General features: G+C 34.4%; 2 protein-coding genes across 5 annotated transcripts in view; one reads left to right on the forward strand and one right to left on the reverse strand.

Moving 5' to 3' along the window:
• Window positions 1-115: 115 nt before the first annotated feature.
• LOC106175240 (centrosomal protein of 290 kDa) lies at window positions 116-23023 on the forward strand. Of its 2 annotated transcripts, XM_013557158.2 has the most exons (59): window positions 146-273; window positions 573-648; window positions 1006-1113; window positions 1358-1499; window positions 1648-1703; window positions 1845-2012; window positions 2239-2292; window positions 2542-2694; window positions 3228-3341; window positions 3567-3635; window positions 3834-3923; window positions 4110-4232; window positions 4371-4488; window positions 4710-4816; window positions 4924-4995; window positions 5159-5229; window positions 5483-5672; window positions 5888-6100; window positions 6327-6498; window positions 6770-6828; window positions 7069-7233; window positions 7599-7748; window positions 8181-8306; window positions 8448-8540; window positions 8820-8969; window positions 9128-9208; window positions 9385-9558; window positions 9851-9962; window positions 10127-10317; window positions 10510-10570; window positions 10723-10820; window positions 11271-11403; window positions 11576-11778; window positions 11959-12072; window positions 12531-12725; window positions 12955-13035; window positions 13198-13305; window positions 13490-13624; window positions 13746-13964; window positions 14271-14489; window positions 14747-14901; window positions 15222-15435; window positions 15876-16013; window positions 16163-16277; window positions 16797-16906; window positions 17101-17244; window positions 17396-17538; window positions 17769-17898; window positions 18321-18455; window positions 18757-18900; window positions 19176-19268; window positions 19449-19613; window positions 19817-19939; window positions 20152-20373; window positions 20556-20648; window positions 21072-21148; window positions 21669-21777; window positions 22096-22221; window positions 22459-23023. In XM_013557158.2, exons 3-59 carry the CDS (start codon window positions 1021-1023, stop codon window positions 22624-22626), a joined length of 7476 nt encoding a protein of 2491 aa, XP_013412612.2. In that variant the 5' UTR covers window positions 146-273; window positions 573-648; window positions 1006-1020; the 3' UTR covers window positions 22627-23023. The 2 variants fall into 2 exon arrangements, with proteins under 2 accessions (XP_013412605.2, XP_013412612.2); XM_013557151.2 differs by lacking the exon at window positions 573-648 and having other exon boundaries at window positions 116-273.
• Window positions 23024-23078: 55 nt separating this feature from the next.
• The window catches only part of LOC106175221 (uncharacterized), a 44098-nt gene continuing 39331 nt past the window's right edge, over window positions 23079-27845 (reverse strand). For all 3 annotated transcript variants that reach the window (XM_087001323.1, XM_087001322.1, XM_087001321.1), the window contains 8 exons: window positions 27385-27538; window positions 27083-27203; window positions 26830-26941; window positions 26328-26429; window positions 25968-26132; window positions 25609-25713; window positions 24503-24683; window positions 23079-24169 (listed from right to left, as the gene is read on the reverse strand). In XM_087001323.1, the coding sequence (XP_086857449.1) occupies window positions 23967-24169; window positions 24503-24683; window positions 25609-25713; window positions 25968-26132; window positions 26328-26429; window positions 26830-26941; window positions 27083-27203; window positions 27385-27538 (1143 nt within the window). In that variant the 3' untranslated portion in view covers window positions 23079-23966. The remainder of the gene's footprint in view (window positions 24170-24502; window positions 24684-25608; window positions 25714-25967; window positions 26133-26327; window positions 26430-26829; window positions 26942-27082; window positions 27204-27384; window positions 27539-27845) is intronic.

Genomic DNA, 27845 nt, shown 5'->3' on the forward strand with positions numbered 1-27845 from the left:
TGTGAAAATAAAGAGAAAATATTCAAAGTTAAAATAACCCAAGTTTATGTTTTAATGCAATGCTAAGGTAAGAAATGTGTTTACAGTGCACCGAATATCGGCGAATATCACGTCTTCATCACAGGCCATCTATCGACGAATGTCGTAGTTCAGGTGTCATTTTTTGTATACAAATGGCGAGCGCGAACACAATCTAACAGTTTCAGATATGTTGACTGTTCATAAAACATTGTCAAAGTTTCCATAGCACATTTTTTAACATTGATTGCAAAGGTGAGTATAATATGCAAACCAGTGTAAACGGGGGTGATGTTTGATGCTCTAACTATTGCAGTTGGCTTTTAGGTATGAAATAATTATTTGTGCTGATGATCCCGAAATTGTGGCTGAAAGGACAGAGAAACTAATCTTCGGGTTGAAGGTGGTAAATGGAGGATGTAAATGAATAGTAGGAAAATTAAGTATGTGCATTATAGGCCTAAACATAAGTATATTTTGGGGGACACCGAATAGACTTGGTCGCCACATACAATTTGTTAACTTGGTGTTTATCTTGTTCAACGAATTTCTAGATTTTCAGCAAACGTCTAAATTCCTCTCAGATTCAGCAACAAGAGCATCTGATTTAATTGTAGCAAAGTACAAAAGGTTGGTCAGATGTGATTTTGCACTTATCAAAAATGGTTTAATAGTTACTTTTGTATGTAATATAGCCATAATACTATTGGATGGATTGGGTGATTCCCTGCATGAAAGGACAGTTGCAAAACAATTGAGTTAAGCTTTAGAATATTTCCTAAGGACTCATTACTTGGCTCCAAAATTTATGTTGAATCAGCATAGATTTTGATAAAATATGGTAGTATAAAGTACATGTTAAATTAGGAAATGATCCATGATAAGTAAAACAGTAGAATTATGATTATAAACTAATCAATTTCAAAAGTGTTATGAAAGAGATTTATTGTGTAAATGGATTTTTTATTTTTATTTTTCTTATTACAGTAGACTAGTGGCAACATGGCACCACTTGACTGGGATCGCCTAATGGCGATAAACCCTGAAGACATGGAAGATGACCAGGCTGACGAAATGTACAATATATTAGAAGGAGTAAGTATATGGTCAGGTTTTTGTATCTAAATGTCAATTTACTAATTTACCTAATTTACCTATTCTGCTTCAATTTACCTTGGTCTCCTATATCTTACTTTTAAAGTATGTATTATAGTTACTAACTACATATTTTTTAATGCAGCATGAATTCAAGACATCCATTCAAGACATCCTTTCCATGTGTGAAAGTTGGATATTAAGATCTATCTAGAAGATTTTGATTTTTTTTTTTTTACTTCAGTATGAGCCAACAGGTGATGAAGAACCTTCTCGCCTGTGTCAGCTGTTCCGTGTAGCACGTACTGTGATGCAGTTCAAGCAAACTGCAAGTGAAATTTTGACTGAAGAACAAACAAAATTTAGTAAGCAGACTAAGATAAAAGGTAAGGCTTTTTATTCAGGTAAGGAGTACCATCATAATAGTACTTTTTGGGTTTTTTGATCTTACTTTAAGAACTTTTAGAGAGCAGTTTTAGTCTCTGTCCATGTAAAATATTCTTTAGAATTTTATGAAATCAATTTGTTTTCCAGAGCAAGACTTGCGGGATGAGATTGAAGAGTTGAAACAAGAACTGAAGAATGTCAAGGTATTATTCAAAAACTCTGTAAGGTTGAAAAGGATGAATAGCTGAATAATATAAGTGGAAAATTACCAACACAAAGTACACTGTTGCTGTAATTATATTAGATTTTTACATGATGTGAAATGAGATTGTCAACATTTTTAGCGGTATGGCAGTGACACAGGTGGTGGTGGTGCTGCAGCTGCAGGCAGGGACCAGGCAAGATTTCTGAGAGATGAAGTCCATGAATTAGAAAGACAGGTTGACTTACTGCAGAATGAGCTGAAAGAGAAAGACAAGCAGATAAACAATGAAATACGAGCAGGAGAAAGGGTATTATTTTTTAAGACCAATGTACAATTTAAGCATGTTTTGCTTTCAAAAAGTAGATGACATAGGAATCTTTTGCCCATTTCTAATGTTTTTATATATAAAAATATATAAAATTGCAGTTTGGTACCTTTCGAAACTTCAATTTTTGTATACATAAATGATTTTGTAGAAAAATAGTAATGGAATTTAACTGAATTTGATATTTATCCTGTCTTTCCACATCTAGGATAAGACAAGAGTGGAAGAATTGGAAAGAGAATTGAAGAGTTTAAAAAGAGAGGTAAGTTCCAAGTTATTTTTAATTTTATCAGTTTTAGCATTTTCTTCATTCTTTGGCATTTAGTTGTATGTAAATAGATGCAGTTTTTGTATTATAAATAGATCCAATTACAAATAATTCCATGAATTATTAATTTGGATCATTAATTTGAATTTAAGACAGATTTGTTCAATGGTTAATGTTTGATGTACATAAGTTATGGATAGTTTATTTACCTAGATTAGAATCATCTGTATAAATTATTTATAGAATGAACGTCAAGCAGATGACATTCGTGACTACCAGCGTCAAATGGAGTCTCAGCGGGAAAGTTTGCTGTCCCGAGGTGGCAAAGATGTGGAATTCAGGGACAAGATGACAAAGAAAAATAGAGAGCTGATTGAAGCTCTAGAAGAAGTTCAGGTATGAACTTTTTTCTTTTTTATATACAGGACATGTTTCAGAAGAGAAATACTTCTGTTGATCACTGAATTAATACATTGTTTCTAAATAATGAATGCTAGTTGCCTATGGCTTATTTTTACCTTTTAAAATTCAAATGATTAAATTTCAGTATGTTTGATGCACATAACTTATCAATAGTTTACATAAATGAAAAACATTTTTGTATATGTTAAGAAATTATTTATGGTAGTGGGAGGATGGAAGTTTTCACATTTTGAACATTTATGTTTAATCCTTACTCATTGATTTTAGTATTTTTATTTTATGACACTCCAAACTCATTGTTATGTTGCATATCAAATGCTGATTTCTTTTTCACATACACATTAGACAATTTTTTTTCAAATTGTAGTTTCAATTTTTTTGTGGTTTTCTGCCTTAAGTGCCCCCCAGACTCCTGGTTGTAAGGCTAACGAGCCATTACTTCCTTCTTTTTTTACGACCCAAAATCATGTCTGAAATATGATTATGTGATTTTTCTTTCATTGCAGAACTTGACTGATGCTAATAATGACCTCCAAGTGAAAGCAGATGAAATGCGCTTTAAACTTGAAGATGCTGTCCGGCAGATGGACAGAACAACTGATGAGTACATGAAACTGAAGGTGGGCTGCTGTTTATAATTTAGTTTTATATATAAAAGGATATTGTGAAGTATGAAATATATCTTAAATTTTAGACTACAGCTTCTACTTATCATTTAAACACCACTGTTGCCACTATCATGGAAGTGATGAATATATCAGATTTTGTTTCTCAACAACAGCCTTTCAATATATCTATGATTGATAGTACTAGAACATTTGAAAAGGTGCTGTGTTTATTTTCAGACTGTTCTCAATCAATCAGACCATGCACTTGATCAGTACAAAAGGGAAAATGAAATCCTCAAGGCACAGGTATAAAGACATTGTTTTCATCCTGGCTAAAGACATAAATGCCTTGGAATTAATTATTTTTAAAGATCAATTTTAGTTTATCCATTTTACAATGTTAATGTTAATGTATTAATGTCATTCTGCTTTATGCAAAATAACGAATTAAATTTAGTGAAAAACATTGGTTTCCAAACAATTTTTATACCATGTCTTTACCAGGTTGTAGATCTGACAGAACAAGTGCAGTCCAAGACAGATGCTGATGATGAAATCATGGTGGCTGTCAACAATAAAGTACAAGAATGGAAGGTAACTATTTGTTTAGATAAAAAAATCATTCTTCAAAATTCTGTCCCTAACAATATACATGTCACAATATTTATTGTATATTTATTACAAAAAATTTCTATGACATTACAAGATCTGATATTTTTTGTAAAATACAATACATTTTAGATGAAATAAAAATGTGATGATGATTATGGTGTATTTCAGAGTGTGATGGCAGATAAGGATGAGGAGATAGCAGAGTATCAGGAGGAGCTAGCCAGGCTGAGAGAACAGCTGCAGGCAGCAAAGATGGACACTGAGAAAGCTTCTGTCTCAGTCCTGAGCAAGGTACATTATTCGTGTAGACTTAAATTTAAAGTAAAGAATTTGGTAGATTAATTAATTTTATTATTTATTTTAATTATTTATGAGAGTGTTTTAGCGTGCGAGAAAAAAAATTAGTTCTTACTATGACATTGTTTTTAGGCTGTTGAGCAGAGAGACAGGCAAATTGAATTGCTTCAGCAGAAACTTGACCAGGCAGTGGCTGATATAGAGACAAATACAGCTGTCACCGAAGATTTGAAAGGAGAGTTAAAGAAAAGTAAGAAATTGTGTGTGATTATTTTAATAAGCATTTTGGATCCTTTTTTCCCATTTACTACACTTATGAAATTAAGTTGATACTTTTCAATTTCATACTTGGTATTTAGCACAGTTAGAATTCATGAAGTAAAAACTTCTTCCTGACAACCTGACAAAGATCGGAAATTGTCTTTTGACAAAAGCTTACTGTAACGCTATTTGAACTGCCTTTTTTGTCAGCTGGTGGTGGGCCCTCAGACAGACAAATGGCGAAGATAAAAGAGCTCCAGACAACACTTAGAATTCGAGAAGATCATAACAAAGATGCCGAGATCAGAGCTGAGCAGGTACATGTGCCATGAATGAGATAAAGGAGATAGATATTGCTTACAGGCAGTCTTTTTAACATGAAATCTTGTTCTGTTCATCATCTCATAATTTCTCATGCTTTCAGGCTGAGAAGGATGCCAGAGAAAAAGATCAGCAACTCAATGAGGCCCTTGAAAAGATGAAACAATATGAAGAGGTTTGAGTATTATTGAAATGATTTTATATAAATTTTGTTCAGTTATGTCCAATTTGTGTTACTCATTTTTGTGGATTTTGTAAAATTGCGAAATTTGAAAAAGATACCTGTCCAATTGAAACTTTAAAATGTTTTTTAATGTTTTATTTTTCACTAATTTAAGGGCACATATGGTTTGAAAGAAGCAGTGGATGACATCAAAGATTTGAAGCACCAGCTGAATGTGAAGGACAGGTAAGCTGAGAATACCTGGAATTGACACTACACAGGATAAATCTGAGAACAAAATGGTCAGATAAAACAATCTCATGCATTTTGCTTATATGTATCTGTTTATCATAAATCTGTCACAGCATAGTTAATTGTTCTGTTATCAATTAGTCAGATTATTATTATTTGAGGGCATTGACAAGTAGCACTGATTTTGAATGGTGGCTTTAGTTACTTGTGATTCCAGAGAATAAATTGAGGAATGCCATTTTTTCAGGCAAATTATGGAGCTGACACAGCACATCAACAAGTGTGAGCTAAAGATAAATGATGTGTGTGATGAAAATGAAGCCGTGCGTAGGAAGGCAGGACTGGAAGCAAAAGACATTGATTTGTCAGAATTCAGAGAGGCCAGAAAATTGAGGCAGCAAGAAGACAGAGCAATGAATGTTGTTCTTCAAAAAGAGGTTCGTACTGCTAGCTAGAATTTTTCAGAATTACTCCAAAAGTACTCCCCAATTGGATATTATATATTATGTAAAACCAATGAATAGTGACTTTCATTTCGTGATTTTTATAGATAAAAAATGGCAGAGAAAATTGTAAGATTAAGAGCTTTGAATCCATTATTATCATAAATGTACAATAACTGCTGTGTGATAACATAAAATGTTATTTTTAGGTGGAAAGTTTGGAGGAAGAAAGGATTGAATTGAAAAAGCAAGTGCGAAAGTTGGCACAGCAGACAGGGCAAAGGGCAGTGGCTCTGGGTTTGGATGCTGATGACATGATGGCCATTGAGAACTATACTGAGGAATTGAAGCAGAGGCACAAAACAGGAGGGACTGCAGCATACATAAAACAAGAGGCTGAGACAGATGAACTCAAAATTAGGGTATGGAATGAATTAAAGTTGATATATCATTACTGGATAGTTAACTTATTAGTCATCTTTGTTTAATATGTTACAGTAATGTTTTTCAAAGAAGAAAGAGTTTAATGATTATATTGATGGATTTATTTGCCTTATAGGTCAATGAATTCTCGAAAACAGATGTAGCCAAATATGTTTTTCCTTGAAGATACAAAGCATAATATACAATGTTATCATTATATTCCAGAATGTCCAGCTAGCCCAGGAAACTGAGAGCAATGTCAAAGCTTTGGAAAAGGCTCGGCAGCAACTTGTAGAATATAGAACAAAATTAAATGCAGCAGAAGATGAAAATAAAAAACTGGAGCAAGGCATGAAAGAAATATTACAAGCACTGAAGGAGCAAAATGAAGATAAAGGTAGGTGGGCTTCGTTTATCAATTGTCAACAGCTTGCACTGTAAAAAACTGGCCCCATCTCAAATAAATGTAAAAATGAAATTTGTTCAGAGACTGGTCACTTTTTCTGTTTTGGGCGAGTACATAAAGTTTCTTAGACAATTGTGGCCTGAAGGTCCAGCAGGCTAAAAAGTTTTTCAGCACAGGCTGTTGATACAATTTATCTGATAAGATTTGAAAATGTATACTTGACTTATAAATGTGTACTTTCAATGAGAACTGTTATTTTCAGAATCAAGAGGTGAACAACCCACTGTGATAGAATGTCCAACCCTGGATAGGATGCTTGCTGTAAGTGGGATGCTTTTACACAACTAGATTGTATAGTTTGTCTTCTCAGAGTTGTAGTTGCAGATTTGCCATTTGAAACAATGCATCATGCAAGGATCTTCTATGGATAATCTCGCTATAAGTGACATCTTTTAAGTTTTACATGTATTGCTAATAACATGTCTTTCATGGATCAGTTCTTAAACATTATCTCTGGAATATTAGTGCTAGTAGTATACTATCTTTTTTTTTTCATTCCAGGCCTTGGAAGCTAAGCAGATGAAGGGTCAGTATGATACGTCCTTACATCTTAAAGCACAGGTGGACAATCTACAAGGGAGGAATGATGAACTCAGGAGAGAGCTGAGGGAAGCCCGGTTTGAAGCAAACAAGGCTAGATCTGAAGCTGAAAAGACCCTTGAAAGGGTAATTATAAGAATACCATTAAGAGTTAGCGGTTTGTGAGTTAGAATCTATTTGTTAAATTAAGCCTATGGGCTTACACATGTAGCCCTCAGAAGTATCATTATAAAACTTGTATCAGAGGTTACAATCATCTTCATAGTCATCACAATACAAGGATGGATGCAGCACATATTTTTTGGCAACTAACGAAGATAGACAAGGAGGGACAGTCCTACTTTATAAATAAATAAAAAAAATGGATCCTGTCTATGAAAGCACTCACCATAGCATTAGTATTGGTCACTTGGAAAGTGCTTAAGTCTACAGTGCACGCCGACTGTAGACTTTAAAGTACTATATTATTATTGTTTTAATTGTATGATTAGGTAACCAAGCTCCAAAATGATATCAAAGTCCTCCAAGAGGCAGGTGCAGGTGCTGGAATGCTGCAGACCCTGGCACTACCTGAAGGCATGGCCCCCACCAGTGCTGATGTCATAGCCAGTCTTAATGAACACCTGGTACAGACAATACAGGTAAAACATCAGCTCAGCCAGCCCAACTTAGTAGATTGACAGATTTACAGATGCAGTAGACACCACATAGCTCATCATCTTGTGACTTTACTTGTTGGTTGATCATCAACAAATTTTGTGGAAGGGATTTTTTTCCTTTGGTTCAAGGTGAAAGTTTGATATTCTGGTAACTTGAACAGACTTTATCTGTCCTACAGTGTCCGAATTATGTGGAGTCTGCTGTACTTTATTTTATGTCTTTTGATAACTGAAGTATGATGTATAAGAGATATTTCAGATATATGAAATATCAAGAACAAATACCAACTCTTCTTAAGAGGTGATATGGCGTCATCTATAGTATTGATTTTGTCTGTGTGCTAATCCTGTCTGGAATCATTAAATAATAATGTGGTTTTGTTTTAATTTTTCTTGCCTTCTTGTTTATTCCAGGAACTCTCACTAAAAGAAGAAATGATCAATAAAATGGAAGCCTCATTGGAGACTTTTAAGAGAAAATTTGCAGTGATGCGTCATCAGCAAGGTCTAGTCTACCAAGAATACATACAGGAAAAGAAGGTAAGAAGAACACTGTCATTATATGTCTAAAATTCCACTTCTTTTACTTGTCTTTATGAAAGAAAAAACTATGCAGATAATAATTATGATACTGAAGAATCTCACAAAAATGTCATGATCATTTTTTCATTATTTTTTCAGACCTGGGAAGAAGATAAACAAAAATTGGAGAATGATTTAAAGAATTCAGAAGGAATTCACAGTGAAGATAAAGTTCGCTTACAGGAATTTGATGTGAGTATGTGCAGGAAGATATGCATATTTGTCTTTTGGTGTGCAGTTAAGGGTTTACAAACAAATTTTTGAAAGATGCACCAGATGTTAGTGTAGCTGCAGTATTATTGAATTCTCATTTAAAATAAGTTTTATATTTACAGAAGTTTGTTAATGCTTTAAATTTAGGTTTTTGCTCATTGAAGATATGAAGATATTTTTCACTTTTTGTATGCCAAATGTGAATTTTATCATTATGTTAATTATTATTATTGTTGATTTATTTTTTCTTCACAATAGCGTTTATTAGACACCTTGTCTAAAGATGATATTGAAGTGCGCCGGCGTCTGGCAGATATGACCAGAAAGATCACAGTACTACGGGTGAATGAGAAAGCATTGACCAGGAGGTATAACAGCATGCAGGAAGTTGAAGGATATCTTAGAAAGGTAAGTGTAGGAATGATCTTTATATTAAATATTAAATGATAAATGGAAATACAGACCTCTAACACGGCTTGAATATACCGTTTTGTTTAATTAGTATACTGTATTTGATTGTCAAACTATTTGATGCAGTTTTTATCCAAGTCCACCTGTTTTTGTAGGAAGGCAACAAATTGAAGAATGAGATGGTTGCTATGGAAACTGCTGTAACGGAAAGACTTGGGTATCTACAGAGATATAAGGTATAGTACAGTTGGTCATGATGAAAAAGCACAGGTGGTAATTTTCTTTTCTTAGTTTTTATCTTTTCTTATTTCTGATTGGCGTGTGGCATTGTAAGCGCACTAAAATTCACATAAAAGGAAGGAAGACTGCATTACAATTTATTATTAATGTTAAATGACCTTACCTATTTCAGGACATGGCTGCCTTTAAGATTGCTTCTCTTCAAAAAGCTCTTGAGGACTCTGTGCCAATGTCAGAGCTGGAGTTGGCCAATAAACAGTACAATGACCTCACAGAAAAATACAGAGACTTACTGGAGAAGGGAAATACACTTGTGGCCCAGTCAGAGTCAACAGCAGGGCTAGAGGTGGGTTCAGTCTCTGCATAACTTGAACACTTATGGACCAGAAATTTGTGAGTTATGCAAAGATTGAAGTAATGTTCATGATATCAAAGGGAAACTTGCTCAAGATAAATGATAATTTGAGTTATGGGCAAACTCTTGTACTACAGTCACAATGATAGAAATAGTCTTCTGAAACTAAAGAAGTGATTGAATAAAAACAACTACTCGATAACATAAATTTTTGTCCACATATAAATTTAAAATTCTGATGCCAGTTGGATGTTTGAACTAAAAATGAATTATTAATTTGCAGTTGGAAATCAAAAGATTACAACATGAAAATGATGGGCTGAAAAAGGAAATGGAAATTGAAAAAGAAAAGTTGCATACTTTGGAGGGAGCTATGGATGAAATGAGAAAACAAGGTGAAATTTTCAGTTATATATATTTTTAAAAGATATATGAAATAAATAAAACGCTTTTCTCTTTTGGGCCATCAGATAAGACTTGTTTGCTAATTTACAAATGTCATGCTCTCTAGTGAAATGTTCAGTGTGGGATAGATATTTAGTACTTTTTGTGTTTCTAGGTATCCCTGGTACTGGAGCCATAAGTGATGCTGGAATTGTTTCCCTGTCTAAGAAAATCACCACCCTGGAGATGAAGGAGCTAAATGAGCGTCAGAGGGCTGAGCATGCTGTCAGGATGTACGAGCAGCAGAAGGGAGCTCTCAGGGGGATGGAAGAAAGAAATGCAGATTTGGAGCAAAAATTTGCTGAGGTATACAATTTACCTAAATTGAATAATATTTATCATGGGTGAGAATAGCATGTTTTACTTTTTTTACAACCACTACACTATTTTCAAGAGACAATTAACTTTACTTTAAAATGTGACTGCTCTGTTAATTTTGCATACTGTCAGATTTTGTCCTTTGCATCTGGCTTCGATTAGGAGTATTGTCTTTTTCAGCTGACCAAAATGAATATTGAGGCACAAAGAGTGGAAAGAGAACTGAGAGATGAATTGGCCAGTAAGTACATTTACTTTTTTGTCACTTTTATGAAGTTTCTTCTCTGGCAATTTTACAACTGTAACTGACCTGTCCTAAAGCAAAATCTATTCACAGTGTAAAAACTGGCTTGTTTGTCTTTCAACCGAATTTTTTCCTTTTATAATGTTTAGACTGTGTGACAAGAGCTGTGAGTGAGGCTGACAGAAAAAAGGTTGCAGAACTGTCTCAGTCTGAAGCTTTCTTGAAAAATGAGGTATCAAGACTAAAGGTAAAAATGCTAAGTAACACACCCATCACAGTGTGACATTCTCTTCAGCTAAAAAATGATCATATTATGTGTTCATTATATATGTCTGTCTTTCTGTCTGTCTGAAGGCAGTTTCTCTTTATTAGAGTCTCAAGAATACAGGTGATAACTATACTGTGCATCATTGAGACTAATATGGGTTGAAATTAATATAATTACCTTTATTAGTTGTTTGTGCATGTGTGTGTGTCTATATGTAAAGAGGTGGATCCAGAGATATTTTTTTAGTCTTCTAAATTATCTATGTATTTATCCATCTATTTTAACTGTCTTCTGACAGAAAAAATTAGATACACATCAATGTAAACTTCAAAAATTCTGACCATTTTCCAGAAGACCCAGAAGACAGCATCCATCTGCCTTTGATATATATGTTTATATTTCTTGATTTGTCTCAATTATCTCCTGTAGGAAATAGCTGAGGTAGGCACAATGCAGGCACAGGCATATGAGGCACAACAGGTATCCAGGGAAAAAGAACTCCTCTCCTTAAGGCAGCAGCTGGCAGATATACAAGCTCAGAGTGATGAGAAAACTATTATAGGTATTTTGTTTTCAACCATAGAATTAAAGAAAAAATGGAAATGAAAACTTAAGTTTAGTCTTAAATTTAATCTTAATTAAACCAAAGTAGGATGTTACTTTTAATTAGTAAAATAAACAGTAAATTTACTGAAATTCATAGTTCATATCTGTGTAACCATTCCATCATCTAGGAAAACTTCACAGACATATAGTTCAGTTGCAAGTCAGTGAAGGCACAGCAGTTAGGAAGCTCCTACAGGCAGAGAAGAAGATAAAAAAGTTGGATGCTCAGTTGTTAAGATTGCAGCAGAGACTGGACGAGAGGGATCAGACCCTGTACCATAGCCGACAGGAGGCCAATAATAAATCCAAGCATCTCAAGAGGACAATACAGGTATTTTGTCTCAAGAATTTCTCACACTTTTGTTTGTTACTTTATTCATACATTATTTAGTTGGAATGATTGATCATATGCCCAACTAGACAATTGAACCTACCTGTTCATCAGTCCTACAGAGCTTATTAAGGTGCAGAGGTTGAAATTATATATATGCTTTTGGTTCTATATTTTTAGGAATTGAGGCGACAGTTCAGTGGAGCTGTTCCTCTATCCCGTCAAGAAAAGTTTGCTAAAGCTATGGTGCAGTTACATGAAGATAAATCTGAGATAGAATGCAGACTTAGAGAGGTGAGTGCTATAGTTGAGTAAAAAGGTAGTGAAATATACCTTTTTGGTAACAGGTATGATCATATTTTATTTCTATTTAAAAGTGAAAGTAATTCATCTAAGTTAAGTAGTTGAATTGAATTACTAGCAATATGCTTGTTATCTCTGCAGTTTTCATCGTTGCTTTGCAGACAAAATATGCCAAAGGTTCGTCACAAATTAAAATAAAATTTACAGAATAGACAATAAAAATTATACCACTAGACAGTTATCCAGGGAGGAAAGCAATTTCAATTGAACTCTGGTCTCCTTATTTATGGTCTCCTAATTTATTATTTACATTTTGCTTTTGCAGAGGTCTGCACTCTTTAGTTTGTAAAACAAACCATTACCAAATTACAGCCAAAATACTATACTCATGTCACATTAGGAAGTAAAAAAAATATGTTTAATAATTATTGCACCTTTGTATTCTTTAGGTAAATGAGCAGAGGCAGGATGTTGAAGACAAGCTGGCAGAATTAGAACTACAACACAAAGGCCTCCAGGAACTCATGGCTTCTATTAAGGATGGGAAAGGTGCACAGAAAGTGGTGGAGTGGCACAGCAAGATGGAGTCACTGAGATTAGAGGATCTAAAACAGAAGAGAATGATCACTAAAATGCAGGAACAAGTAAGTGGGAATGAAAAAGAGGTTATATTTTTCAGCCAGTCATAAAAAATCTTGCAGATCTAGAACATAAAGAGATGTGTTATTCTCTTTTCCAAAAAAGCAATTGAAATATGATATATTAGTATTAAAGGTTATATTAGTGGTAAAATGACATGAAATTCAGTTCTATAATATATTTCTGCTTAAAAAAAATTGCCATTTCTGAGAAGGGTATTTATTATATTTTCAGGCAAGATATTTTGAGAATCTCAACAAAAACCAAGAGAAGACAATAGCAGAGCTTGAGGAGGAGAATGTAAAGACATCTAAGGTGACATTTGCAATTTGCATGTAGTGATGACATTTCACAAAAATAAAAGTTGTGAAATAAAGACTGAAATCTCTTTTTGTACTGAAATTTGAAATGCAATTAATTAATTGCACTGATGGCATGTAATTATAAGTTAATGTGAAATTCTATATTTTTCCACAGTATTATGATGACAGGCAACTTTTATGGGAACAACGTGAGGTAGAACTTGAGCGCATTATTGCCAGCATGGAGAAACAGCAAGCAGAGATTGCAGGGGCAGCATCCAAGGTCGGTGAATTTTATCATCCTCACCCCTGTCTGTTACAATCATTATTTATAAAATATTACACATACAAGATTATTTTCCAAATTTATTGCCCATGCCTTTGAGGTTTGTTATATATATTAACATGTTCTTATGGTAATGAATTTTTTTTTTTTTTTGAATATTCTTAAATTCATTATGTTACAGTTTGAAGAAGCAACAGGTGCCCTTCCAGATCCTTCTCTCCCAGTAGCTAACCAGTTGGAACAAGCCATCACAACCATTAAACAGAATGTGAAAACTATTCTGGAAACACAGGTGCAACACAAACAGCTCAAGCAGGTAGGTTTAATTAATATTTACTCATTTAAAATGAAATGTTTGTGTTATGCAGTGTTTCAACTATACAATTTTACTGGTATCCAAGATTGCTAGTGCTTAATCAAATATATAACCATTGCAGAAAGTACTTGAGCTTGAACATGCATTGAGAGAAGCAGAATCCAATGTGATCAGCAGAGATAAGGTGATAGCTGAGCTGAGGGTCCGCCTGCCTGCCACAGCTGGTAGAGATGAGATGATCCTTCATGCTACAGCCAAAGCCACAGAGGCAGCACTAGCAGAGGACTATGAAACAAAACAAGCTCTCAAAGTAGCTCAGTCTACCATAGGCAGTCTACAGGTATGATGATGATGATTGTTATTTCAAAATTAGCATAATCCTGTTTATATTTTTGTAAAATCTTATCAATACATTCAAATTAAGAGTGATAGGAGTTTTACGTTTAATGCTTTCAACATGTAAATGTGCATGAAGTACATTCTTCCTGTAGTTTTAAAGCAAAGTTTCTTTGTTTTGTGTTTGATAAAAACTTTACCATCACAGCCCGTTGTTTGTTGTAGCACTTTTTAAAAAACCTAAACAGCACTGTGAGTAGCTCAGTGACCTATCATAAAGATATAAATTTTGTTCTCCATTTGTTGATAGGCAAGGATAGCCCAGAAAGATGAGACAATACAAAAGTACCAAGACTTGTTGAGACAGGTTCGAGAGGACATGCAGGATATGGGGAAGAAACATGAGCAGGAGATGAAACTGTTGCAGGATAAGCTGCACTCCAAGAATGATGATGCTTTCAGCAAGTTTAAACAGACAGCTATGCAGTTGATTAACAAACCCCAGGATACACTTCCAACCAGTAAACAGGTACAAAGAATGAATGAAATTGTTTGTGGTGTAATATCATATTTTGACTCCTGGTTTGATGTTAAGATATGGATATAGAAATGAAATTATATCTCGGTCTAAACATAGAATTATGTGTGATTTAATCCATATGAAACAAAAGAACAAATAAGTAAGAATGTTTCCTTTACTAAAATGATATGTTATTGTTTTTGTATTAAACAAGAACAAATTTTATTAAATTAGAAAAATAATGAACAAAAACATATTTCCAACAGCTGGCTCGTTTGAATGAGCTGGAAGACACAGTGGCTGAGCAAGACAATGCAATGGCAGCCATGACAGAGAAACTGAAGGCAGCAAGAGAACAGATAGAAAGATGGAAACTGAAACTTGAGGACAGTGTGAAAACTATGACCCAAGAGAAGGAAAGGTGGGTCATTATTTTTATCACAATTTTGTTGCTGTAGCATAGATGATACAAGAAGTTAAACTTAATTCAGAATAAGCACCAGCTAGTACCTGTATTTTTACTACTGATGATTTATTAGTGTTAAAAAGAACAAGATTAATATTGATATTGTGTGAGCCAAAATGCTTGTTCTTTGTTTGATTTTGGGAAACTAGGCAATCACCCAACCAATTAAACAAACAGATAAGTTATCAAGAAACTGTAATTGATAAAAAAGGGTTTTGAATGTACATGTCATGATGCTAGGAACTGTAATAAAGACTTAAATATATCTATACCAGGATGTTGGATGAGCACCAGTCCATGGTGGCCCAGTTGAAGGAGCAGTTAGAGAGGTATGTGGAGAGAGTGGCAGAGCAGGAGAAGGAGATGGAGGTGCTGCAGCAGGAGCTGATTACCCAGAAAGATGCCAATGCCAGGGCACCAACCACAGCCATGAAGAACCTGGTGGAGAGGCTGAAAAATCAGCTGGCAGCTAAAGAGAAACAGCAACAGGTAATCTTCATTTGCAAATGATTTACTTACATTATATTATTTATTGCAATGTCATTAGAATGTTGTTTGTTTGGTTTGTTTAATCTGTGATTGTTTACTTTACTTTATGCAATAGTGAACAATAAGCACATGAAATAAAGTCAGTTAGTCAGTGTTAGCATTGTAAAGTCAGAATGTTTTTTTTTTTTTTTTTTTTTGCATAAATCATATTTGCAACATTTTCCATTTTGTATTAGAGTTAGAACAGTATAAGAAAGCTATAAAATATGACTAAAAATAAAAGGACAGAAGATGGCTTCAGCTTAATATGTTGATGCAGCACAGTTTTTTTTTTTTTTTTTCAAAGGATAAACAGAGAAACTTCGCTAGATCTCCAGTAAATGGTTTCTCAGTATACACATATGAATTCTGTGTTAAAGCATGTCATGTTCTGTATCCAGGCATTGAGTAAAGCCCTGACTGAGCTCCGTGCAGATATGGTAAGCCAGGCCCAGGAACAAGTGAAGAGTCATGCTGAAGAAGCTGCTGTGGAAATCAATGTCCAGAGGGTGGTGGAGAAAAATACCAAAGAACTCAAGGTAGCCAGGAGTGTAATTTGGATAATTTCTTTTAGTTTTTGATTTTATTCTGATGAAATCACATCTCTGGTGGTACTTATATTGAACTTAAACAATTAGAAATGAAGAAACAACAATTTTGTGGACCCTAAATTATTATTTTTTTCCAGGACCAAATTGAGGATTTAGAATCTCAACTTCAGAGAGCAAAAAGGGAGTTGAAAAAACGGAGAGAAAAAGAAACTGCACTAAATACTGAAATAGAAGAACTAAAAGAAGATCTGAGTAAGTACTAAATTACCTGGCTCTTTTTTTTTTTATAAGTTCTCCCAACTTTTTGGAAATCTTTGAAGAAGGAGTGATATGTTTTTTTTTATTGTGATAGTAATCACTACAGTCTTCACTGCTATGCATCTGTTGGTTTTTATGTCACATATTGATTGACATTTGGGATCAATAGTTCTGACCTTTGTGCCTGGCTTTGTTTGGGTTAATAATCAATAACTTATTGGAATTCCCCAGTGCTAATACACAGTGTATTCCAGTTAAAAAGGAGGTGTACAATGTGTCAAGTCTGTGAAGTGGAGGTGAAGTAGTTGTACTTACTAAAGAGTGTGTGTAGGTTTATTAAAGAGTGTGTGTAGGTTTATTAAAGAGTGTGTGTAGGTTTATTAATTGAAGACTGCTGTATAAGCAACTATAAATCTTAGTAGTCACATTTTTGTGATAATACATATGCAGTTTGGCTTAAACAGGTAGCCATTACATTCATTAGAATTTCAATGCATTTGTATTCTTTTGCAGCAAAAAGGGAATCTCAGGTTACAAAGTTAAAAGAAACCAAATTGAAATTAGAGCATGATGTAGAGGAATTAGAAAAGCGAGCAGAGAGGCTCAGTGCTTCAAAATCACAGGTAAGAAGGAAGTCTCAGAAGTAGCATGCTATTAATATTTTTATCAAAAAATGGACAACTGTTCTCTTAGTAAACCCCTCTTTCATTTTAGACTATTATTTTTCCTCTAAGTACTTTATTTTAATTTTGTACTGGCACTTGCTCCAGTTAATGCAAACAGTCCCAAACTAAAGCAAATTGTTGATTCATTGCAGAAGACTGTTGAACCAGATGGGAGACAACTCGAACTGGAGGAGTTACGCAGAAAGATCCGCCTTTTGGAGGATGAGTTGAAGAGAAAACAGCAGGCAGAGAAACCATATGAAGTCAAAGCTGAGCTGGAGCCTCGGGTTATGAAGGTATTGATTATATTATAATAGATATGAAAATTATAGTTAGGCTACTTAATGTTTAAAATAAACTAATAGGTGAATATCACTGTATAACAATATCAATTTGTTAAGGCCCTTTCATACAATTGAGATTCTGAAATATTTGTGTATAATTCAGAGTGATGATACAGTAGCCCGTTGGGAGGAGAGTAAGAAATGGCAGAAGACAGTGGACCGGCTGAAGGCCAGGCTGAAGGAGAAAGAAGAGGAGGTGGACAGAGTGCAGAGACATGCTGACCTCACCAAAAATGCATTGGACAGGTGCAGTACATTTAGAATATATATATATATATATATATATATATATATATATATATATATATATATATATATATATATATATATATATATATATATATATATATAGGTATAGGTATGTCTAAGGTATGTCTATATATCATAAGTATCTAATTGTAATGTATTAGATTGAATACTTCTGTGTGATCTTTTCTATTGATTTCTTTTAAATGGGATTTATGAATGCTTTTTAGAGCTAACAGAGACAAGGAAAGTCTAGAAAGTAGGTTGAAGGCAACCGGGAAGTCCACTGTGGTGCCTACAGGACGCAGCACACATAACTTGGAGGAGCTGAGAAGGAAAAACTATGAATTGGAAGAACAGGTATACCTTTACTGGATAAATCATTGTTTTATTCAATATTTAAAGTGAAGCTGAGGTAGGTTGTTCTCCATGTGGATTCTGTAAGATACACTTAGCATCATTAAAAATGCATAGGTCAGAAAATTAATTTATTAATCTTACAACTACACAGTTTGTTGTCAGTTTTTTTTTTTTTTTTTTTGTACTTATGACAGTATTAAATAATATGTGACTAATTATGATCAGTGTAAACAATTTTGAACCATAGAAGTCATTATGTATGAAAATATATATGTGAAGAACATCTACTTAATTATCTGAATTTTATGATTTCAGTGAAACTAATTAAATATGGCAAAAGTTCTCTAGCAGCATTAGGTGAAGTCTTAGCCTTGAAAAATTTTAAGCTATTAAAATACATATTATTTGGTTTAAATTGTCAGGTTGCAGACCTCAAGAGGCAAATCACCCAGGGTCGTGATGCAGCATTTGAAGAGGTCCAGCTAAGAAATAAGTTTTTAACAGAGAAATTGGAGGAGCTGGAGAGACAGCTGGCCAGAAGGACACTCACAGGGCAGGTGAGATACGATGGTCATTCCATGGCATTAACATTTGTTATTAATGACTGCTGTTTAATTCTGCTTTAGTGCCCTGAAGTGCCCAAGGGGCAAAACGTTTTTAACACAGACTGGTCATCTGGATATAACTCTCTAATTGCCTTTTATATAAGTTCATTGTGTACAATAGTTTATTCAAGTTTTCACTGTTAATAATGATCCAGTATGTCTTTTAAGTATGTCTTAATGAGTACCCTTATTGTGAGAGTGTAGTGAGTTTAATTACAGCAGTGAATTTAAAGCATCCATTTTACTTTTCAAGGCTCCAGGTCCTGAGAGCCAAGCCTATCAACAGCTGTATGACAAAGAGCAAAGCCTGCAAAAGCAAGTAATCAGACTCTCAGAAGAAAACATTGAACTCAGATTTGAAGCAGAGCAAGCTGCAAAAGACATTCCAAGACTAAAGGTACATGGCACATGAAAAAAAAGAAAAAATTATTGTATTATTGTTGTATACTGTAGTAAAAAGGTGCCGTTTCCCTTTGTTGCATTTGAATATTTCAAAACATGACTTAGTAAAGTTTGCTGATCAACCAAGTTGGACCCATGTTTGACTGAAATGATGGACTTATTGGGATAGTTTAAGGAACAAGCTATAGGTCTTTTGGTAAAGTCCAGTGTATAGAAATTTTGATATTTTGCGTGAAAATTATGAAATAATGTGTCTTCCATTTTGTTTAGGAAAGAATAGAAGACCTGCAGCGTTATGTGGAGGTGCTGAAGTCTGAGAACCTGAATACCAGTGCCAGGTCCTCTGGAGGAAATATTAAGAAGGTTAACATATTTCTTACATTTTCTATCTAAAAGTTCAAACATTGTTTGTTGATGTTGTATGTTTATGGTGGATGATGACAGTGGATGAGACACAATAAAGATGTGATTAAAAGAAATTTTAAGAGTAATCTTAAGAGAAATATGAAAAGAAAGTGAAATTTACCCTGCAATATTTTCCAGATTGGGGAGAGTGGTAAGAGCACAAGAGAGCTGGAGAAGACTATAGCTTTGCTGAAGAAGGTTGTAGAACGTGTCCAGGCAGAGAATGAAACCTTGAAAAAGGCACCAGGGATTGTGTCCAATGAAGAACTTCAGATGTTAGCCAGGGAAAATGAAGGGTTAAAGGTAGACTATTGCATGGTTTGCTTTCCTGTCCTAAGAAACAGTATGTATTGTCAAAGAAAAACATTGTTAACCATAGTTGACAGATGTTACCAAAAACATCTTATAAAGCTAAGACCAATTGGTTTGATGGCACTAGTATAAAGTAAGCAGAAAAATCGATGATAATTGAGTCTATACATAAGATGTTTTTATCTGTATTTCAGGATCAACTGGAGGAACTCCGTCAGAAAATGGGGGCCACTCTGACTGAGCGCTACTCCAGTGCTCAAAAGGGAACTGCTAAGATAATGACAGATTACGAAAGACTGAGAAAAGATTTAAAGAAAGTAAGGGGAAAATGCTTGATTATTATTCAAGATTCTCTCATTTGTTTTTTAAATTATTTTATTTTGGTGTGGGTTCCAACTAGAGTTTGTAGTAAAAACAGTTTGAACCATTTGTTTGAAAAGAAGTTTAAAGAGTAGACAAAATAATAAAGGTGGCTATCTTCTTAGGAAACACACCTGATGATTACACTTATTATTTCAAAAAATTCTAGGAAACTGACTTGAATGAAAAACTCAGAATACAGAATAATCAGCTTGAAACGGAGAACAAGCACTTAGAGAAGGAGCTTGAAGAGACAAAGGAAAAGTTAAAGATAGAGCAGGCCAAGCACCCCAGTCTAAGCAGTCTGGATAGTAAGGGCTGGAAGTCTGTAGTGGTCACCAGAATGTATGAAGATAAACTCAAGGGTCTGGAGGGAGAGATGGAGAGAAAGGTAGGCTTATTAATGTGTGAAGATAAACTCTAAGGCTTGGAGGGACAGATAGAGAGAAAGGCAAGCTTTTAGTTATTAATAAGTGCTTGCTATTATAGATGGCATCATGGAGATGTAGTATTAATGATTAGCTGTTAAAATAATATTATATTATTATATATTGTATTATATTTATATTATAGAACCAGCAGTTGAATGACTTGAAACAATTGCTGAAAGATGCTGCAGAGAGAGAACAGGGTTGGTTGAAAGAGAAAGAAGACATGGAAGAAAAAGTAGGGCATTTGTGATATTGACAGTTTGGAGGATTTTATTCTTACTCAATCATGTCCCTGTTTCTTACTGTTTAAATAATGTATGAACTATGAACTATGAAGTCATGACTAGAAGGTTGCCCTTAATTATGAGCATTAATCTAAGGAGTTTTGTTGTAACTACTCCATCAGACTGTAATGAGAATTTTAACTGAAAGCTAATCTGACATGTATAAGAAGGACCTGGGCCCTGTAACTCGAAAGTATCGCATATTGCGAATAGCGATATCACATAGAGGCTACAGTGTATTATATGGGGTGAGTATGAGCGAGTTATGGAATCAAGATGCTTGTGCTCGGTCACAATGTGCGATGCTTTCGAGTTACGGGGCCCTGTTTGAAAACATGGAATGAGTTAGAAATTGAAATCCTGTTTACTTCCAGATTGAAGTTTTGGAAACGTTTCCTATGGAGGATAGTTCTACCAATCCAGACACTATGAGAGCATACCAGCAAGCAAGGTGTGTAGATTATCAGTAGTACATTATCACCATTAACCATTAAATATTTGTATTCTTTTAATAAAGTTAAATCAGCAGTTGAAAAGGGGACACAAAACAGAATTATTGTCTTGTTTTACAAGATATATTATACTCAATGTAATTGGAAAAGTGCAGTTTTGAGTTTCGGTAGGTTATGTCAGGGATGAGACTCTGCCATTTAGTGAAAAAAGACAAAGTATGGCTTAAGGTCAAGGGGGCCACCTAGGCCAATGATATTTTTGACTCCCAAAAGGTCAGAAATCCACCCGTAGTCTGAAAAATCTCATCCTTTTTTCCAAGTCCAACTTTTGGTCAAAGTTTGTTTGCAAGCATCAGGGCTTTCATGCTCCTCAGGCAGAAATGTAATGCTAAATAAATAAAATCTACTTTTATCTTCTAAACAACAAACTACCTCTTTATTCCTAACAAGTAAGAGAAACATTATAAATCCAGCTGAATGAGGATTTAATTTGAGGCACATACTTAACTGTTCTGTCAGGTTAACCATTGATCGCCTGGAGAAGGAGAAGGCTGAGCTGCTTCATGAACTGAGGTTGTTTGGTCAACAGCCAGGAGCTGGGAAAGTGGCCAGTGGAGCTGCAGAGAAGGTGAGAGGGATTTTTTTTTTCACCACAAATATTCCATGAGCGACATTCATTTTGTAATACAAGTGGCGCAGTCCTAACAATAGTGTGACATTTATCTTATAATATGTTTAATAATCCTAATAATAGTGTGAAGTCTAGCACACATTTTGACTGCTAAGTTAAAATTTCAGAGGGATTCTAGTTTTTAAAATCCAAGCAGATTATATACTTGGACATTAAGGGGTTCTTAAAATTGCTTGGCTGAATGATGAATTAAAATAAAAAAGTCTTCATCAAGGCAAGTAGGTTTTTGAAATGATCATTTATTATTTCATCAAGGCCACTGAAGACATGATCTATAAAGTGCGAGCTTATGAGAAGGTGATGAGGGAAAATGTTGAAATCAGAACGGATCTCAAGTCAGTTATGTTAGACAGAGACAAATTTGCTATGGAGGTAGACAAGGTAGGTATGGGTGTATGCTGTGCTTATAATTTGAAAGACGGGGTAATAAAACTTGAAAAACAATCTGTATCAAAATAATGAAATAAATGACAAGAATTTCTGGAATTGTTTTTTTATGATATAGACAGAGGTATCTGAATCTTTTAAGAAAAATGATAAAGTACTTAATGTATTCACTATGAGAACTAGTGAAGTAAATGATTGACCCATTCTTGGTTCATTTCAATTTCTATTCAGTTGAAGAAAGAGCTTGCTAACTTTGGACCAGAATTCTTTGAAGAAATAGAAGACCTGAAGTATAACTACAGAGAAGCCGTCCAGAAAAATGTGCAATATGAAGAACAATTGTCAAACATTTCCAAGCAGTTTGGAGTGGCAGTGAATATTCCTGGTGCAGGGACGTGATGAAATAAGTTCCAAAAAAATGAGATTATTCCAGTCTGCAGTAGTTCTAGATACTTAACAGAGGGATTTCAAGAATACATATAAACTAGCACCTTTTGTCGTGCCTTCTTAAAACTCTATAGTGTATTTAAACTCAACCAGATAAATAACATGCTATACATCTATTGTCTTAGAGATGGAGAATCAATGTCAACTGAAGACTTCAAGACTTAGATATTAAAGTAAATGATAGCCCTTGGCAGTGACTCACACCATAGCAATGGAAAAGTAAGGCATTATAGACATTACACAAAAGTGGAAGACGCAAATTGTGACCTGTTTGTGGATTAAAAAATTGATATATTTTATTAATCATTTTATTTATTTTGAATAACATGAAATGCTATTGAATTTTAAACTTGTTGTTCAGTTTAAGAGCAGTCACATGGATGAAGCACAACAGATAGAACTCCTCACATTTTTCATCATTGATTTAATACATAAAATTACAGCAATTCTCAAAAATCCACCTTTAATTTTTTTTTCAGCAGCACATTTATGGAAAAAAATTATGACAATGTGCAATTTACATATGAAACAAGTTAAGTAAGTAATTAAACCATAAAAGCAATATTAAAAACCATTAGTTTTTCATTTTATTATAAGGATTTCAGGGTTTCCCTGATTGTATGATGTAACATGCATTCATATTGGCTTCCTTTGGAATGTAGCAAACTCTGCCAACTGGTGTATTTTAACATTAAGACGTGTAATTTGCTTAACAAGCCACATGCAGAACACAATTTTAATTGTACATGTCATATTAAAAGAATCCTGAACTTGTATCAAAAAATTAATATCCTTAAGCCTGAAATTACCAGGACTTTTAATAATGATAATAATAAAATAATATTAAATGCATTCTACAGCAAGAAGCTGTAATCCTGAGATGATTGTTAAAAAATAGAAATCAATAAGATTTCCTCTACTTGCTTACTCTACAAACATATATACATTAAATGTATGGTTAGAAAATCTTGATATATATATGCATACATTCTTAAATATGACAATGATTAATAACAGTCAATACTTTAAAGGAGATTGTCTTGCACTTACCAAAGTTTATAAAAAAAATGATTAAAATTTGGGTACACAAAACATAGTTTCAAATATGTTTAGGAAAATTATTTCAAGCTTACCAAAATAATGCACGAACTAAGAAGTGCAGTGTAACAAATAAATTACTTCATACAATGCTACAAAATATAATACAATACACTGCATTGTATTTACTCCATGTAAAATCTACCTAAAAACTAACTACTAAATATTCTTGTAAAACAATTTGGTTACTGAGGTCAGCTGTTTGGACATTCCTCTGGACGTATACAGCTGTTTTCATGTAATATTCTATCAGCTGAACACTGACAACTGGGAACACAAGGCTTAAAGCACTGGGCCTCGATGCTGCCCAGTGGCTCATTACGGTTCTCGCAAGTTCTCGGGCATGGTGGGCCGCATTCATCAAATATGAAACCTTGGTCTTCTGGGCAACCAATGGCTGAAATGAAGTGTTCAGGTTTTATACAATTTACCAGTATAAGATGACATCCATGAAAAATTTAATGTCAATTATTCTTGTTATCAAAGAACCAATTAATACTTAAGTAAGTAAGCTTTATTTTTATGTTATACACAGAACTTAAAGGGAACATTCTTGCAAACAGCTACTTATGTTGTGACTTGAGTCGAGATGACATGGCAACATTGTAGACTCAGCAAGATGAATGTAACAAATAATTCCCATGCAACAAGAATGGTAAATTGTCTCAAAATAGTTAAAATCCACCTTGAAAGAAGGGTCTCATTTGTAGTCAGACACACTAAATCTTACCACAGAGAGCTGGAGACCTCCAGTTCAGTGTCACTCCTGCCTGTGCACACTCCAGAGCATATGATGACAGCACATCACATAAACAGTTCCCTGGGGTCTTGCAGGCACACAGGTCATAGACACAAGAGGCATAGAAAGGCTCAGGGGGGATCACACGATGGCACTTGGAAAACAGTGGTCCCTGCAATGGTAGATGAGATATATTACACAGTAGACTTATCACCATGTAATCAGATTTATCATTTATGGGAATGGGTTATTTCCATACTGTTGGCTGAAACTTAAAAGGGATAACAACTGTTCATTTCAGCCAAAAAATTAATTTTCCTGGTGTAAACGGCAATTTTCACATACTTACCAATGGTTGATGAATCCATTTTTACATTCAAAGTTAGTCCCTGGTTTTTTTCTCAAGAGTTTGTTTTTTTTTTTTGTAATAATCTCCTAAGAGATTATTACAGAGTAAAGCCATCTGTGGAGGCCACATGATCCGATGACAAGCACAGATTGCAGATTTATTGCTATAACTGCCATTTTTGTGGTAAAACAATATATTATACTTCTATGAGTTTTTTTACAATGTATTTACTGTGAAATAAAGATCTCACACGAAGAGTTGTTATCCCTTTAATGGACATTGCCAAATTGAGTCTTTGCATTATTCAAACAAATCCTCCAGTCCCAAAGTTATGCAGAGTCTAGGGCATGAAAAATAATCCTCTATTTTTCACGGGGTGGCTTTGTTCTAGACCATTTCTTTGCAATTTAGGCTAAAATGTTAAATGTGGCAGGAGATGAGTTATATCTACTAGTAAGAAGTTCTTTGCAAGTAGTTTGTTTTGAGACTTTAATACTATAAATCTATATTTGTTTATTACAACTGGGTGAGATGGAATGGATTGGAAAAAATCTATTTAGGTTAAGATGCTTGCATTAAAATACCTTTGTTCCTTAATTCCCATCTTTGAAACAAAACAATAAATGGTATTGTCATGAAAAAGGAATTCAAAAGCTGCAAGAAAATTATCAATGCATCAGTAGAGCCTTTGCTGTAAAAAAATTGCATATCAAGCACAAGCATGAGTAGTAGAAAAACTTCACCTTACCTTTAGAATATCACACTTGCTATTGGCCATTTTTCTTGCAGCATATCCTGCTGATATACAAGGGTCAAGGTCTCTGCCATCCTCACATGGCTGGGAACTGGGTACCTGCAAAATATGAAATAAAAATATCAGCAACATTAACTGACAAAAGCATGCAGTAAAAGTGAACAAACTCACATAAGAATTATTTTCCCTTTGTGGCAATACTTTTATGAGATCAATTCAGATAAATATATTCTTTTGAATAGTCTTCCATTTTTACAGGAAACAAAATTCAAAATGGTAGCCTCTTGCAAATGTCTAAATTCTGCCAACTGATACTTAAATTTATGTGGGACATAAAAGTACCATGTCCCTACCTTCCAACTGTTACCAAAGACTGCCTCTGAAGTAGCAATCTGTTCATCCCTCAATCTCAGGTCATCCTGAGGGAAGCCATTGAAATTTCCACACAGACCACACATCTTACGCTTGTAATTACCAGGAACACTCACTTCTGCATAACTATCACCATTCCAAATTACCTGGAATATGTATTGCAAATACCTTTCTAAACAAAACAATTCGGGTAAAACTTACGGTACCAGTCTAGGTTCCAAAAAACTATTTTGACATTATGAAATTTAAGAATTATTTCAACTACTCTCAACACTAACAATTCTAACAGTCCACAGCTAAAGTGTTTTTTAGATAAAGAATTAAATGTCCATCATTCTCACCTTAACTCCAAGATTTGTATTGAGCAGAATGTTGTCACCAGACTGCTCTACAAACACATGTGGTTCTTTTAGATATGGTAAACTCACTGACTGACCATTCACCTATGAATAAAATAAAGTTCATTACGGATATTTCATATAAATGGATAAAGATTATACACAATAAAATAAAGAATGATCAACCTGCACCTATGGGGTAGTTGCCACGTACTCAAGCCCCAAATTAATTTCTTCTGGCACTGTAAACATTTGCATCATTCTAAGTGGTAAAATGTATATAAATACCAGCAACATTTTACTTCACGGGTCTATATATCTCAAGACTGCAAAATGCTAAAACAAAATTGCAAACTGTAAGATCATTGGTGTTAATGGTGGCCTTTGTTTTGATAAAAATGTTCTTTCCATGTCAATAAGCAATATGTGAAACCTTAAGATCAATTCTGATAAACTAATCTTCAAACCCACATTAAATGCTCATCTTAAAAATTATCACCCATACCTTGACTGCTTGTCTTTGTAGCAACTCCAGTTCTATTCCAGCTATCTTAACGGTCAGTGACTGGGCCCAGGACACCCCCTGAACACCTCGGTCATCATGCTGGACTTCAATACTGAAGACAAATGCAAATACCCATATCAAAAACAATGTTAATCTAAGGAGAAAATAGTGTCAACGGATCTGTAAATAATTATATTGAGTCATCTACGATATTAAAAAGATACAGATTAATTAGCATGAATAATCTTCTTACGTGAAATCTCCAGAGTCACAGTCTGTGGCCATGATGTATTTACAAGTTCCTTGGAAGTGGACCATTCTGCCATCAAATGTACGGTAATGGGGATCACCAAATGCTATGCAAGATGCAGGTTCTGAAGAACAACAACTTTTTCTGACTAAAGAAATGTATTTTCAAACTAAAAACATCAAAATGTACATTTCATTTCTTGTTTTCTGTCCCAAGATTCCATGAATTTGTTTATCAAAATAACTTCACAGAAAAAATCCTTTTTGAACACTGGCAATTGTTTAAATTGATCAAGTCAGACTTACTTGCAATACACTTTGGACAGCAGACACCTGGCACAAGGGAGGGCACTTCATCAGAACCACAGCTTATTGGCTCACATCTCTGTCTGGTACACTCCACTCTGCCATCTATACACAAACACTTGGTGCAGTCATCATAACGCCATTCATCACTGGACTGTAGAAGCAAAGGTATAAATATAACTATTAGAGATCAGTTATGTTGAACTGTCTTGATAGTGTAACCATGGGCTCATTTATTATGGTGTACACCTCTTATTATTTTATTTTATTCAGCAAGAGAAAGAGGAGAATTTTATCATTAACCGAACACTTGAGTATATGTATAAGAGCCTAAACTTAATTTTTTATTAGGCCACACTTTTTTAATTTTATGGATGACATCCTGCGCGCGCACGGATTTTCGCCCGTTCTCCAAAAAAAAAAAAAAAAAAAAAGCCCCCCCCCAGCCCCCAACGAAGTCG

Source organism: Lingula anatina, chromosome 1, assembly GCF_051362555.1.
Source record: "Lingula anatina isolate TDL-2025a chromosome 1, LinAna3.0, whole genome shotgun sequence".
Lineage (NCBI taxonomy): Eukaryota > Metazoa > Brachiopoda > Lingulata > Lingulida > Lingulidae > Lingula > Lingula anatina.